Source organism: Trachurus trachurus (genome assembly GCF_905171665.1).
Source record: "Trachurus trachurus genome assembly, chromosome: 7".
Classification (NCBI taxonomy): Eukaryota; Metazoa; Chordata; class Actinopteri; order Carangiformes; family Carangidae; genus Trachurus; species Trachurus trachurus.
In genome coordinates, this window is record NC_139901.1 from 9192518 (window position 1) to 9209503 (window position 16986).

General features: G+C 39.7%; 1 protein-coding gene across 1 annotated transcript; it reads right to left on the minus strand.

The window, feature by feature from the left end:
- Nucleotides 1-6217: 6217 nt before the first annotated feature.
- Nucleotides 6218-12969, minus strand: LOC310988728 (serine/threonine-protein kinase SBK1). Its single transcript, XM_083975424.1, has 4 exons — nucleotides 12686-12969; nucleotides 11304-11468; nucleotides 8895-9097; nucleotides 6218-7246 (listed from the first exon to the last, which is right to left on the minus strand). Exons 2-4 carry the CDS (start codon nucleotides 11464-11466, stop codon nucleotides 6659-6661), a joined length of 954 nt encoding a protein of 317 aa, XP_083831550.1. The 5' UTR covers nucleotides 11467-11468; nucleotides 12686-12969; the 3' UTR covers nucleotides 6218-6658.
- Nucleotides 12970-16986: the final 4017 nt, after the last annotated feature.

Here is a 16986-nt window from a genome sequence, read left to right on the forward strand (position 1 = left end):
TGCACAGTCTATGAATAGGAAAAAAACACATTTCTGTCAGAAAATGTAACTTGCTTGTAAATAGTGAAGATAAATCTAGTTTCAGCTCGTATTGTACATCAGCATGTGTTATTGAATGTACAATATACGATGGCCTGCTATCACTTCACAGGTCAGGAAAGTAAGCAGTTAAGATTTATTTTTGTTCATTTAGCCTATGTGTCATTTTATCTTTATATTTTATCTTTTGGTTAATGTTATGTCTTTTCAAATTTGTTCAGAGTGATTTAAAGATTGTGTATGTACAGTAATTAAGCTTGGAATGTGTCACATAAGCTATCCATTAAGAGAGCAAGGTCATGAGATTAGTTCCATAACACACATGGACAGCTACACTCAAAGTAATGTTTAATACCCAAGTCACACTGTAACTTAGCTGATACAGTCGGTCATTATTGTTATCAGTGTATGTTTTCAATTTTAGAGATTTAGGAAGAATTTATGTGCTCCACTCAACTATTTGAGATGTGACTGTTACTGTACATTCCTGTTTTTTTTCTTGTGTCTCTGTGATGAATATGAAGCCACAGCCAGCAGCTGGTTAATTAAGCCTAGCATAGCGACCGGAAACAGAGACCAACAAACCGTGTCTGAGGGTAATAAAATCCTGCTGCCAACGCCTCTAAATCTCACTGTACACAAGTGTATTGAAAATCTATTTCTTAAAGCAGCAGGCCACCTGTTTCCCTCTGTTTCCAGTCCATATGCTGAGTTGTTTAATAGATAGTTTAGAAATGTAATCACTGTAAAGTCCTTAAACATCCCATATAGTTTTAAGTGAGATTTCCATATGTTCCTTAGGTCCTGAGTTTATATCAGTGCTGTGAAAGTATCGAAGTGTCAGTCCACATAGAACTACATACAGCCTGTATTCAAAAACTAACTGAGCCATAAATATAGCTACCTGGACTCCACTCAGCACAGCCCAACCTCCAATCTGTTATTGTTTTTCTATACTGTATGTGCTATATTTTATTCGAGCACTCGGGAAATAGTCAGCCAATCAGAAGAGATGCTCAGAGCTATAAAATATCTTCATATGGATATCAGTACTTGAAATTAATATGGGATCTTTACAGTAATCTGAAAAGAAAAAAAATGTGGTAAACATTTATATGATTTTTTACTTGTTATGTTCTACTGAGGTATTTGTTATGATATGCTGTGTATCTTGCTCTTCTTCATTTTATACTTATTTACATTAAATCGGTGAATCAGTTGCAGTATCTTCCAGCACTGGAGCCATGAACAACACCACATTCAGTGTAAAACCTGCGAGTTTGTACTTGGATTCCTCTTTTGTCGTTGTTTTTTCTTCCTTTTGCAACTGATGAAACCTCAGAGACTCCTGAGTTTTGGAAATGGTTTAGATGTTGAGTATCAAACTGTATGTTAAATTTGTTGTATATAGTTTGATACACAGCACAATAAGCCGTTTTCTCCACAAAGCATCAATCAGTTTTTTTTAAACATATCTTTTAAATTCAGGTTTTAGATTTTTTTATTTGACTGTATTCATTTATTATTAAAGCAGAAGTAAGCGGAATATTTGTGTTAATATAAGTCTTAAATAGTTATATCTTCCGACGGCAATCACTTACATAGAGTGTTTGGTCTAAAACACGGGTCTGTCAGTCACTCTGCTCTGCTGTAAGCCGAGGAGAAAACGTCTTGTATACTTCCTTGTATCCTACAAGCTTTATCCAATGAGGAGAGAGAACGGCATAAAGGGGCGGTCCTCTGTGTGTGCAGCCAAGGGATGCGCGTGAATGTGGTGACGTAGGGACGAGGACCAATAGATCCATGACGAGGGCGGGGGTTGCTAACTAATGAAGTTAGCCAAAACGACCGGTTACTTCTGCTTTAATTAAATGTGTCATTTGGCTCAGCAGTGCCCCTGGAGGACCAAAAAAAGAAAAGAAACATGCATCCTGCTTAAAGCCTTTCATCCCTGTGCACTTTAAAATTCTCTATAATTACTTAAACATTTCCCTCCAGTGGTCAAGACATGTGAGAGCAGCTGCCTGCTACAAATGTTAACATGAGTAAGACCATTCACAAGGGACTGACAGGCAGACTAGTGCTGCTTTTAAGAGATTGACAGATCTGCTTGAGCCTCACATGTTTGGTCAGGAGTTAGCCAAGGGCCAGTGAGATCATGGAGCCAGTGATACACCCAAAGGGACTAATTTGTAAGCAGCAGCCCTCGTCTGATATGTAAACATCACACCCAGCGTCACTGTCAGAGGCCTTGCTGGGGCCTCATGATGTAGGATTAAACCTGCTGTGTGGCTGACGCTGAAATAGATACAACGGAGACATAGTGATCTGTACAGGAAAGTGGTGACGTTTTAATGTTCATCTGGTCTCAGGTACCACTTCTCTACAGCCGGGCCCCTGCTGCCCCCGGGGAGCGGTGTGGTGCAGTAAATCATGTGGATTATTTTGACACTTTAAGTTTCCATAGTACATTTTTTCTCCCTCTACTTCTCTCCCAAAACACAACCGTCCTCCTAGGCTGCCACTATTATCCAAATCACAGGATTAAAATGCATTAAAACAAAGAAATGTTTTCTGCTATTTTTTTTAATCTCTTTTTTTTCTTTTTGCTCTGAATGTGCCTACTATGAACTGATAAAGGCGGTGATTTGTACACATCCTGAGAGGTGGAACTCCAGACACAACTGCACATTCTCTGAATATTTTTCATTTGGTCATTCAAACTGAATCAAAACAGATGACAAGATGGCAATAGCACGGAAATGTCAATACAACATTAACAAGGAAATTGAACATGACCTATAAAATGTGTGCATTGGAATACGCATTTTATTTTTGCCACCGTTTTTACGAGATACAGTATGTGTTTCCACCACTTCAAACCATGTCTGTGTTGATCTGACTGTTTCTCTAGCTGCACCATGAGGTTGACATTTGTGGTTTTTTTGTTAATCTCTCAACAAATATTAGATGAATTGTTATTAAATGTTAAATTGTCCATGTCAGGAAGAACTGTAATAAGTTTGGTGATGTCAACTGACAAATGACATTTAAGAGTGAGATCATCTGCATCAGCTCAGGAAAATGTTCTATTCCCCCACAAAAGCCACAGACATCATTTAATATTATATGTGGATGCATCTTAGCATTGTAACGTATCGTATCACAGGCCAGGGACAATAAAGTCAATCAGCTCCCTCTTTAGATTATCTATCAATTCTATTCTGTGGTGAAAGATTCATAATGACACGTTTTACGTATTCACCAGAAACCCCTGATCTGTGTCCTCTGCTGTGGGTTTGCGCGCTCTCATGAAAACACACATTACAGTCAATTAAAGTTGCTTTAGCCGCTCGCTGCTGGCTTTGTATGGCTTGAGCCGTCAGCTGGGAGAAAGGCCTCAGTTGTGGTGATTTTCCATAACAGAGTAGTTTTATTAATAGTGCTCACATGTGTACTGAGCCATCCAGAAAACCTGGCTATCTTTTCTCTCTCTCTGTCTTGCTTTATGATGCAAACTTAAATCTAAAGTGTGTGTGTGCGTGTGTGTGTGTGTGTGTGTGTGTGTGTGTGTGTGTGGGGGTGGGGGGGGGGGGGGGGGGGGGGGGTGGGGGGTTAATGCTGGATTCATAACAGCAGCCAATCACACTATCCCCTAATTACACAAAATGTGTTCTCATTGTATCTGCATCATAAAAATAACTTCTAGGCATATTCAGACTCACAAAGGAAATGAAGCAACATAAACACAGGATTAGAAGTCACCTCTTTTTAACTGACAAACTCGCGCAGCACAGGTAGATGGGTTCAGGTAGCACTGAAATAACTGAAAACTTTACATCCATGTGATTCCTAACAAGACGCAATGATCCCAGACGTGTCAGGGCTTCAGAGCCTTCATTTATTTTATTCGGTCACGGTCACTATTATACTGTGGACTTCATAGTTTTCACACTCTTCGAATTGCAAGGTGTGGTGTTGGAGCATAACGTGTTTATGGGAACCTGAGATGTAATATATTTTAATGAGTAAACTAACACTTTTGAATGTTAAGATTACTGTCAATCATGCATTAGTACAGTCACAGATATTTGATCTGTCCCACATGACAACAAGTCCTAACATACTGTTAAACCACTGTGATGAATATTCACACTGATCCATGTGGAAAATAATGCTGACTGCATTAAGTGTGGGCCACTTTTATAAATGATTATAAGTCAATGCCTGAGGTTAATACCAACACAAAATAAAGGGTGTTAATAAATAAAGGGTCTTAAGTTAGATTTCTGTAGAAGGATAAACAGCTTTTTCACAAGCTGCCAATCAAACATTGGTCAAACTGATCCATGAAGGAGACCTGATAGCTGTGATTAGTGAACATACCACATAAACTTTAATAGTTTATCCCCAGTTCAACTCAGTTTGCAGCATGTGTACTCTCTAACTGTCTGTCTCTCCTGCTTCTATCTAATTATTACAATAAATTAAAAAAAAGAACTGATCTGTGAAATAAAATGCATAATTTTTTATCATAAGTTTCCAAATGAGCTTCTCCCAGTCAATGGTTCTGTCCACGAGGACGTTGTATGACGTGACCTTTTTGCATGATAATTTACTAGTATACACTAAAGTCTCCAGAGAGTTGACAGACAGCTGTGTAGATAAGACCTCGACCACAGGGCCTTTCATAACAGCACAAAACGATCTTTATTTGGCATGCAACGGAAAACATGTGATGATAAGGCTTGTGATTCTTATGTAGATGTAGCTTCCTGGAAATTTTACTAATCTCTTTCGTCTACAATTCACAGTTAGCACAGTGACAGCAGAAAACAACTCTCTCAGGCTCGTGCAGTACTGGAAAAATAACTGCACTTTAAAGCTTAAAACCTAAATATAGCTTTATTACGTTCTTTTTTTTTTTGCAATTAAGGCTTAACTTAAAAGTTCATCAGATTAATATGCCGGCTGTAACACCTTATTACACACACTGAACAAGCATGCTAAATATTATTTGAAACTTTCCAAACACAGGCTCTGTTATGTGTGTGTGAACACCAGCACAGATAGTTTGAGAGTCAAATGCCAACACAGGCTTTGCAGTTGGATTTGTCTTGGCTGTATTAGTGTCTGTATGACAGACCTGGGGCAGTCAGGACCAGAGGTCAGTGGAAAGATGACCCTGGTTAGTGTAATGCCTTGAATATGCTGTAAAGCATAGGGATGGAGGGGGGGTAAACGGTGGATTATGGGGGCCATGGAGCTGACTTCAAGGGTGGCAAAGGTTAATATGTTATCTGCTTAGGAAAGTAGTGGAAACAAGAGTAGTTGGATCCAGTGGTTTTATTTGATTTTGACATAACTGTACTGAGCATACAACACCGTGACCAATGGTCATACATGATCTTTCAAAATCAAAAATAGTGGTAGAACTGTCACATTAGTGTGACACAAGGCAGGTAAAGATACACAAACCCAATAACAATACAAATACAGTTTCAGTTAGTCTTAAACAGTTCATGAATTGAAAACTTGAAATTATAAAGAATACACATGGTTCCAGCATTTATAACAAATCTGTATCTGACTGTAAAATATGTGGGACAGGGCAACACGATGACCATCTGACCTGTAAATTAAAAAAAGAGAACCTGCTAATTCACACAGAAATAATTCATCTTAACTGGTTATTATTGTTGATGAAAATGATCTAAACAAACAACAAACAAATCTTCAGCACATTTAACATTGGGCAACAAGCAAGTGCTTCCTCTGCATTTCTACACTTATCATTATATCATTTAGAACAAAATATACTGTATAAACAGAAATTCCTTACAATCTTACACAACAAAGAAAAAAAAATTGTTGTTCAAATATCTTAATACAGAACTTGTATATATGATAAATATGATGACTTCATGTCCAGCATCACATCTGAATAATCATAATTGCACAGCACTGCAGAATTTCTATGTACTGAACTGAAATATTCAGTTCATTCACAACTTAATACAGACGAACGACTATGCAAAAACAGGCACAGATAATAAGTATACATAATCTTTAATTTAAATTGCATATTTGATTACAGTTCAGTACCACTTAACGGGCTACTTCTCCAATCACAATGGACTAAACATTTATGTAGCTATTTATATTTATTTTTTATTGGGTTTGGCCGCAACACCCCTGTTCAGCTCTCTTTTATCATATACAGTATTACATCAATGCAAATCGCATACCAGATATCAGGCTGTGTCCCAATTCATTGACCATGTTGTTTGTAGCCCGAGAACTAAGATTTTAAAATGAAGTGTTTGGTTTCAGCTTTCAATGACACAGCTAAAGTCCTCCTCAGGTTTTAGTGAAAAAGGTTGTCAAGACTGCTGGATGACAGAGCCACAACAGGAACACCAGACTGTCTTTACCGTTTTGGATGACCCTTTGTGGCTATAAAGGGCCAAACCCTCCTGGACCACATCTTCAGAAGGATGTCACTGCTGAATTGGGACAAAGCTTTAGTATCAAATGTTGTGAAGGTACAAGGAAGCCTAATAGAGTCTACATGTTAAACATTAAACATAAGGACCTTCCTCCAGCTCCCTGGCTGCTGCTAATGGCTCTCAGATGCCTTCCTAAGCCAATCCTTCTCCATGTACGCTCTCACCTCCCCCACCGTACACCTCTCCCCTACATCCAGAGCCAGGAGCTTACTAAACATCTCCATGGCTTCAGGTGTGAACCTTTTCCACAGCTGAGGAACGTCCTCCTCAGTGTTTGGCTTCTCCTCCATTTTACACCAGTCAGCAAACTCCTGGTAGAAGTCGTCCGAGTCCATGCAATTCTCCCAGGGGAAGTAGCCTGTGAGGATGCAGAAGATAACCACTCCGAAGGCCCAGGTGTCCAGGCTCGGTTCCACGCTAAGAGGAGGGGCGGTCGCTTCTTTTTGGCCCTCCTGCAGGACCACGCTACACAGCTCCGGGGCCATGTAGGGCAGGGTACCTGTGATGAACCGTATCATAGTGCCTCGTTTCTGGGCCAGGCCAAAGTCGGCCAGCTTGACCTGGCAGCAAAGATTGTCCAGCAGGAGAATGTTCTCAGGCTTGACATCACGATGGACCAGGCCGTGGCTGTGGATGAACTCCAGAGCACTGGAGATCTGGAGGACGCAGCGTTTCACTGAAGGCTCTGGAATACCCACCTGAACAAATTAAAAATGATGTATGGATTTTTGTGTCATTTGGGACATAATCATCTGATCGCACTGTGTAAAGAAAGATTATACTGACATCAGCATTCAGCCATGTTCTCTTTTCTTTCTGAAACAGAACAACCAACATGGATCCACTATTCTCTTTATTGTTAAAGCAGAAGTAAGCGATCCGGTTGTTTTGGCTAACTTCTTGTCAGCCGATGGAGTTAGCAGCCCCCGCCCTCGTCATGGATCTATTGGTCCTCGTCCCTACGTCACCACATTCACGCGTATCCCTTGGCTGCACACACAGCCCTTCATGCCGTTCTCTCTCCTCATTGGATAAAGGTTGTAGGATACAAGGAAAGTTTTCTCCTCGGCTTACAGCAGAGCAGAGTGACTGACAGACCCGTGTTTCGGACCAAACACTCTATGTAAGTGATTGCTGTTGGAAGATATAACTATTTAAGACTTAACCCAAACGGTAACACTTTACAATAAGAGTCCCTTAATTAACATTTAGTACATTATTAAGCATTAATTAACTGTTTACAGCTATATTAACAATCATTATTGTGTATTATTTAGGAATAGGAAACACAAACACATTAATTAATGTAGCCTATTAGTAAGCAGTTAATTAATGTTTACTACTCAAAGTTAGTTAATAAATTATTAAGTAATAATAAAAGTTGAATAATGTAATTAGTTATCATTGTATGCATTACTCAGCATTAATTAACACATTAGTTTATATATTAATGCTTAATAATGTACTAACTAACGTTAATTAAGGGACCCTTATTGTTAAGTGTTACCACACAAACATTCCGCTTACTTCTGCTTTAAATTAGCTGATTTATGCAACATTTGAGATGAATTCAAACATGTTGGACAACCAGAATTACAACCAAAGATGTCTTTTGTGTTCAGATTAGCAAGACCTTAATGCAATTGGTGCTGGTTTCAAGATCTCAAGGTCAAACATAAAAAAAAACTAAAAACTAAAAAGGTAAACAACCAGTTCTGCACAGGAAAATCAACCGTCAGCCAAAATAAACCGATTTTAAACACTTTTGCATCCTTTTCCATCTCCCTCCTAAACTCTAGAAGGAAAAGGTTGATGACATTATTGTTATACTTATAACTTATTATCTTAACCAAGTTACTTGCTAAGAAACAGGGGCCAAGGAAACCCCCTGTTTCTTTGCAACCATGTTCAAAATCAGTTGTTTGACCACATCAACCTTACTGAGTCTCTGATAAATGGAAGCCCGTGGAGGAAGTGTTGTGCACTTTTAATTTCACAGGAGTCACTAGAAGCTGTGAATCCCCCAGTTCTGTTTGTAGAATAATTAGTAATTTTGTTCTTCACACTGAACTTTATTTTGTTCTAAATAGTTTTTAAAATGCATTGATGAATATAACTGGCAAACCGAATGGTGAATTAAAACAGTATTTAGTCCATACTACAATTTACCTGCATGTAACTCAATTTACTTTTTATTTAAACCTATTTATTTACATCAACAGTGAAGTCTCCAGGTGTGCACCACACTCTAAAAGGTTTACATTTTGTCCCTCATTGGGTTAGGGTTGAGAAGGTCACATACAACCTCAATGACTCTTGGGTGTGTCTTATCAGTGTTTGGCTCACCTTTGGCTGGATGACAGCAAACAAGTCCCTCCCAATGACAAGCTCCTGGGCAAAGCAGTAGTGCTCATTAGACTGGAAGGCAATACCAAAGAGGCCCACGATGCAGGGGTGGCAGGACAGGTGTAAGGAGATGCAGTACTCTCTCAGAAAGCCCTGCAGCTTAGTCGAGGCTTTGGGCATCACTTTCAAGGCCATCGGGGTCCCTGCAGACCATCCATACTTCACTTTGACTATTAATAGCACTGATCATGCACACCTTGTTTTGTCTATTGAAGGAAGTGCAGAATTAAGAGTATCTATGACCACTTCAGTGATATTGGACAGGTATTCGCTTTATCTTAAAACTTTCCTACAACCGTGCCTATCCCAAGACCCCCCTCACCCCTAATACCAGCCTGCAGACCTTGAGCTAGCCTCATGCTCTACATTCTGCTCTCTCCATTGTCTACGCCGAGCTGTCATCGCCCCACATTGGCTCAGCTCCGTCTCTCTCCGACTCAGCTGCAGTTCCATGTTCCCGTTGTTCTATCTTAATTTATTCAAGTGGTACTTTTCTCACCTCTCTTCTGTTTGTGTATCTGCTCTGTTAAGCTCCTTGCTTTGGTCTCCTTAATTCTTCGTTGCAACTTTGCAATGAATTGTGTTTAGATTTAAAGGGATAGTTCACCCAAAATTCAAATCTCACTCATTATCTACTCACCCTCATGTCGACTAAGGGCTGGGAGAATTTTCAGAGTCCTCCGTGCCTTCTCGGAGTTACAGGGGGGTCTGCGCAGCAGTATTTGTCCATATAATGGTTGTGAATGGTGCTCACTTTTCTTCGTCCAAAAAGACACACCAAAAAACATTCAAATACCTCCATAGGCAAGGCAAGGCAAGGCAAGGCAGTTTTATTTGTATAACCCGTTTTTACAAACAGTTTGTCTCAAAGGGCTCCATGCTGCCCTCTTGTATTGAAGCCCCAACATGAGAAATTGTTCCGCCGGTCAGTGCAAATCGCACTGACACAGGAAGAGCAGTGAACTGAGACACTGGGAGCTTCCGCTACAAACAAGCTTAAAATATAGACTTACTTAATTTTTTTCTGAACAATTTCTCATGTCGGGGCTTCAATACAAGAGGGACATTACAGACGAGCAGTATGGAGGTATTTGGATGTTTTTCGGTGTGTCTTTTTGGACGAAGAAAAGTGAGCACCATTCACAACCATTATATGGACAAATATGTGACCCGTTCTATCAAAATGAGTCGGAAGTCGCAACGTTCTATTTTTAGATAATCAGCTGATAACGTGGAAAACCCATAGAAAATCCCAAATTTTTTTTTACCCTAATTTCAAAGCAATGACATTCAAAAACAATCTCCCAAAGTTTCACATTCCAGATAATTGAGAAAAGGCACGAAAAATGATGATTAAAGTTGATCTGCAACTTAAACCCTCTGAAAATGAGTGTTGCTTCGGTGCAAAACATGAAATATCTTCTGAACCGTTCATGATAGAGACGAGCTGAAAACTGCATCTGAATCGCGGGATTCTCCGCTTTCCGAGGGTCATTGAATGTTGCATCTATGACGAGAAGGGACGGGTACAGAAACAGATGCTAAACCGAGTAGCATCGACGCTAACAGAGCGTAGCATCGACACTAACAGAGCGTAGCATCGATGCTAATTCGAACGTAGCATCGATGCTAACCCGAACGTACACGCTTACACATGTTTTACAAAATGTTTCCTTAACATGACAACTTCTGAACCGTTTATGATAGAAACGAGCTGTAAAAAGCATCTGAATTGTGAGATTCCCTGCTTTCCGAGGGTCATTGAATGCTGCATCTATGACAACAAGGGACCGTATAGGGTGCGAGTAATCACGTGGTACAGGAACAGATGCCACAGTCACTGGCAAAAACTTTAACTGCTATTTTCTCAGGTTTTAGAACGGAATAAGAGAGTAGGAGATCGTAATTCAAATGGCCACATCTCGAAAACCATCAAATGTATGACTCTGACTAGGGTATCATTTTAAAGCTTATTTTCTTATCTTTCCATTGATACCAAAATCTCAACTTTGAAATTTGGGTCACTGTGACTCATTTCGATGGATCGGGTCACATATTGCTGCGCGGACCCCCCCTGTAACTCCGAGAAGGCATGTAGAATTCTCCCAGCCCTTAGTCGACATGAGGGTGAGTATATAATGAGTGAAATTTGAATTTTGGGTGAACTATCCCTTTAACAAATTTGCATTGCCTGTAAAATTTCAGGAAGTAATTTATATTGAGTGATTTGAACAGTTACTCATGTTATTGGATTTCAGCACCTCGAACTAAACAGCAATATTCAAGTGCAGAAGAAAAATTGAAAGTGAGACCAATACTAAATATGGCGTGAAAAGATTGGAGACATACCCCTGAAGCGGTGTGTGACCAGCAGCACTTTGCCATATTTCCCTCTGCCTATCTCCTTGACGACGTTGAAGTGCTCCTGGATCTCCAGCTGACCGAGGCTCTGAGCCGTAAGCTCCATCAGCTCATCGATCAGGCTGCCATCAGCCAGGCCCAGCTCGATCATCTCTGCCCACACACAGACAGGAACAAAAGCAGTTATGAGATGCATCGTTATTGGGATATACTGTACTGTGCTGCATATACTGTATACTACATACAGTACAATGTCAGATTAGGGGGAGCATCTGATGACCAGATATTCCAAAGAGTCTGTCTAACACCATGAATACATTAAGTTGCTGCCACCCTCTGGAATTCATTCCCTAAACTCATCAGAGACTGTACAGAACTCAACACCTTCAAATCACCTCTAAAAACACACCTTTTAAAACTGTCTTTTAATGTGTAATCAAATGTCTAATTTCTTTTAATTTTCTTTAATCAAATTTGATCTATTTCATTTAATTCTATTTCTTTTTGATATTATACATTGTTTCTGCATTTTAATTTTGCTCATGTAAGCATCTTTGAGCATCTGTCAAACCACATAATAAATTAAATATATTGTTATTGTTATTATTGTATAGCATACAATCATATAGCATTGTGTATTCAAGCCTCTGCGTTAAAAAAACCCCAAAATGCAGCAAGTCTCACCATTACAACATATTCCATTTCACAAGTGTACAGTACATACTGTACTACATACTGTTCAGATACACTTCCAATAATGTAACTATGATAGGAAATATATAGGCTAAAATAAATAAACATAAATACTGAAATGTTTCCCATGTGAATAAAAACAATTTATATTAAATTCAAAGACTGTCCCAGATGTTGCACTTGCTTCAAAAAATAAAAGACATTATTTTATAGGAATTTGCACAAATATGTCTTTCGTCCAACATCAACTTACTCGACCCTGGTCTGGCTGAGCTGACATTTAATTTTCTGTCATAAATTATACATAGAAAAACAAATAAATAAAAATAATAATGAATCTTAAAATCTTAAATTATACATGACCTTGTCTTATTTTACTCTGTTATTTTAATGCATTCTTTTAATTTGTAGTTGTGGCATATATAGTTTCAATTTTAATATTTTTTATAATTTAAGTCCTTCATTTTGCTTTTGTCTGAATCTTTTTTCATATTCAATTTTATTACTGATTTTCATGGCAAATGAATTCTTGAATCCTGTGTATTTAAAAATGTGTTTATATATTCAGCTGTAACTTGTGCATGAATGAAAATGCAGTGACATGTTTAGAAGTGTAGCAGTATTGGTTAATTCCACACATTAATAATGATTAGATATTGATCACTTTCATGTCTTACCTTTACCCTTGTCTGTTCCTCTCCGTCACTAGGGTCTGAAAACAGGAAAACCAAACACACCAAATGACACACACACTCACCCACGCTCTCTCTCTTTCTCACACCCACACACTCTCAGACCAGCATGCTTGCAGCTGACAAAACACAGCTAATCAATATGTAGTAGAAGTGCAGGCTTAGTGTTTGTCCCGTCCGTCCTCCACCTTCATGGATCAGTCTGCAGAGTGGACCTGAGAGCTTTTCACTGCCCTGCACGAGCTCTGCTCTCAACTGCTGCCATGGGGACGGAGCCCACTTTGACAGCTGATTACAAACTGCCTCTGCAAAGGGCACACACACACACACACACACACACACACACACACACACACACACACACACACACACACACACACACACACACACACACACACACACACACACTGGCCTACATACTACATGGTCTAATCAGCTACATATGTTAGAATATATTGTATATGTAATGCAAATGCACCTGAAAGCATCAACATAAAGTTTCACAGACACCGGCTGTCACTCATTCACATATGTCTTTATATGGCAGCTGACTTGACGGATTCCCGTATGTCACTGCTAACGTCCACATGCACACGCAAAGCTGCAGTAGATTCAGATGTGTCGACATTGATGAGCCCCACAACTTTCTCTCAGTGACCTCACTATTTAATACAGCTGCATCAAATTGCACACCAGTGACTTAAGCTCTTTAAGATCACAGATACTAAATTTTAATGCTCAGCCATGAAGGTGAATGTCAAGTTGTAACATAAAGTGCATTTCAAATTACAACAGTAAAATACTTACTCTCTAATATGACAGTGCTGACAATGCTTTTATGTGCTTTAACATGATTCACAAATTCCACAGAGGAATATTTTACAGTGAGACATTGCTGCAGTAACTCTGGTGAAATATCTGAAGGCCCTCACCACTGACCTTTTGCAGGGATTCAAAACTCAGCAGTGATATCTAAGTAAATATATGATCCAACACATGGGACTGATGCTCTGATTACATTACACATTGCTCTCAGTTCATAATAACAATGACACACACACACAGATGAACGCACACAACTTGCACACTTGTAAAGTGTGCAAGAAAAAACAAAAATCAAAAAACGTCTTTCTTATTTAGGTAAAAAAAAACAACAACCTCAGTTTGTTTTGGGGGACCAGTATTTATAGCATAGTACTATTACAGTACTGTGCATGGCTGCTACAACACATGTGGTCTGAATCATGTCCTACACACTTTTCCTGCCGTGTTTTCTTATCTATGTAGAAGAAGAAACTGCTCAGCTCTCAGGACGTGACTCACGGTGTTCCCCTCACGTCCTGTGGTGCCTGTTGTTCATTAGTGGACCTGTTATGTTTCACTTCATAATGTTATGTGTTGCTTTTGCTGTGCTAACCTGTCCATCTTTGATCCTTCACAGCAAACCTTTTTTCCTTTATTTGAGTTTGCAAACTTTTGCGTTACACAATATGCAGAAATGAGAGTAAAAATTGTTGCTGCTTTCCATTCTTGAAAACAGCTCTAGTAGGCCTACTCATAATAATGCCAACGCTAATGCTCATAATGTTTCTTCCAGACTGGTGAGTAAACATGTGTTGATACAAATAGTGGCTATCTACCGTAACCATAACAAACGTTAAGTACAGTCCTTTGAGGGCTGATGGGAATTTCACCATATCCATACCAGCAGGTTTTTGGTTGTGGACCAAAGTGGACCACAGACAGACAGGATTCGTGGCAGCATCCCTGCTGACGGTACTTACCACATACACGCATACTGCATGTTTCTCTGTGAATATTAAACTGATTATGTGGCTCTGTTTATAGATTTTAACCGTAAGCCTTGATGAGGACATGCAGGTAACGCTGTTGGTCAGAACTTTCCACTTCATAGTGGGAGGCTGAAACTGAGCCAGGACCAGCCCAGTGGGAGTCTTACCTTCATGGCCCTAAACTAGAAGCCATGAATGCACTCAAGCTGTGGCACACATACAAACAAATCCCCCGGGTTGTTGCCTACAACTCTGGCTGGAGTGTTGTTGTCTGCACCTGTGCACAAGTAAGTGTGTGTTTGTGTGTGTGTGTGTGTGCGCGTGTGTTGGCCGGTGTTTATGCTGTTCATTCACTCAACACCGTGACCTCTGGTAGTTTTTCTGGGGGCACTGGGTGTCCATACAAGCAGGACTAACGGTACAAAGATACAGATACTTCAGGCTGTGGTGGGTTAATGAGGTGTCAGTCTAAGTCTAAAGTTTAGGGCTGCTCACTTTACAAAAAGCTACAAAGGTCAGTTTGTAGGAGATTTGCTTAGATGTTTTTTTCATTCCAAAGAATGTGGTTGGACATAGGTAGGGAATTCATTTTTTTTTTCAACTTTATAGTCTCCTTTAGACAAAAGGTTAGATGGCTGTACATGTAAGAAAATATCTATTTTTCTAGCACTCGGGTTGTAGAAGCTCAGTAAGATCATAGCAGCCCTCCTGTGTGCTCAGTCAAGCTGCCATCTGTGATTAAAGTTATGTTGTGAAGCATGTTTTGAAGTTTGTGATCATCATGTTACACTGTCACCACAGACATAGGGGTCATGTCATATTTGGGATCTTTTACGTCCCGGGACGTTGCGCGGAGTAGTCTTCAAGGCGCCAGACAGGGTCCGTATCCCAACTTCCTGTCCCCTCATTGCGATACCGCTGCTGTCCTCGTATTCTCAGAGGAATGGAATGAAGGAGCCGTTTAGACAGACGAACCAGTTCTCGCTGTTCCTTTGGCAAACATTTGGAAATCAATTTTAAGAAGATACACCCTGCAGTATAGTCCCAGCTGCCAGTTGAGGGGTATCAGTGAAAGAGAGAGTGGGTATTTTCCATGATTGATATCAGAGAGGCATTCAATTTTTTCCTGTTTTTGACATGCAATGAAAATGAAGCCAAGACTATCTATTCCAAACCAAACAGCAGGGAATATTAACTCCAGCTGATGAGTGATCCGCCTCTACACTATGGAAAGTTCATCAGGAGCAAGTGGGCCAGTGTCTCCACAACCTCACGTATCTGTTTTCTGCTGAAATAGCTGAGTAAAGCTCGTGACTAATTAATCAGTCACGATGTCTTCAAACCCACTGTGCCAGTCCTTCATAGGAAATCAGTACACTATGACATCTGGAAACTATGCTTGTTTGCCCTCATGCACAATTAGTTTTAGCTCTCTGTGTCCTGAACAGACCTACAGTAGATCTGACAGTGACACATGATGAACTTTGCTTCGATCAAAATCACAGGTTGTTTTTCAGCTCTCCGATTTAACCCATAGCTGTGCCCCCACAGTGGCAGGTGTACCATACCTCAGTTCTCATGGTCACATGAACGATCACATGGACAGCACCTAGAGTGTCATATCAGATATATATATAGATGTATTTCACCATGGTTACGATTATACAGTCATAGTGTATTAGAACCTTCCTGAGGACCTCAGAGGAGCTATAGTTCGTTGTAACTCTGTTTATTACTTTTTTCTGTGTTTGCAGTATTTTAATGATTTTACTGATTTTTAATCTTGACCCTTTATTATCTTAATTACTCATATTTCACGGTGCAGTGTGCATCAGTCTCCAAGTCCTTTTTGATTTTACTTCTTACATTGGATTTGTTTGAAATTGCTTTATAAATAGAATTTAACTAGGCTAAATAATTGATAGTTTGACTTTATGAAGGAACAAAAAATTACGTTTAGGAGAGGATCATGATTTGACATTATTTTGACAAAATATGAGACAATCTTCAACACTTTTTCATGCATTACACATCTGTACGAAATACACACTACAATAGGGACACTAGACTTGCTAAGTTATCTTAAACCTAAAGCCTTGATTAATCAATATGCCACTTCTATTTGCAGTATTCATTCAAAGTCATGTTTCTGGCCACCTGGTTATATTTAGTCTAAAGCCCCGTTTCCACTATGCGGTACGATATTTTTTTTCGTAGGATAGGTCCAGGAAAGTCCCGCCGTTCCCGCCTCTGATTGGCTAGATGGGCTCCATTTTCGATTCTGATTGGCTAGAAGGGCTCTCGCCTGATTGGTTGTTTGTTTTTGTTGCGAAACGGCTGTGAAAGGCAGGCTGTCGGCAAAGTGTGATAAGTGCCTAGATACCTGGGGCCTCATTTATCATTGTGGATACACCTTTTTTTACGCCATTTTCCCCTCGTTTTGTGCGTACGCACTTTTCTCCGCCAAATTTGGGATCTATCAAGCCAAAACCT

Coding starts and splice junctions, on each gene's coding strand:
- LOC310988728 (XM_083975424.1), bottom strand. CDS start 11,466: ATGATCGAGCTGGGCCTGGCTGATGGCAGCCTGATCGATGAGCTGATG. Junction 9,098..11,303: donor GGTCACACACCGCTTCAGGG/GTATGTCTCCAA, acceptor GATGGTCTGCAG/GGACCCCGATGGCCTTGAAA. Junction 7,247..8,894: donor TTGCTGTCATCCAGCCAAAG/GTGAGCCAAACA, acceptor TAATTTGTTCAG/GTGGGTATTCCAGAGCCTTC.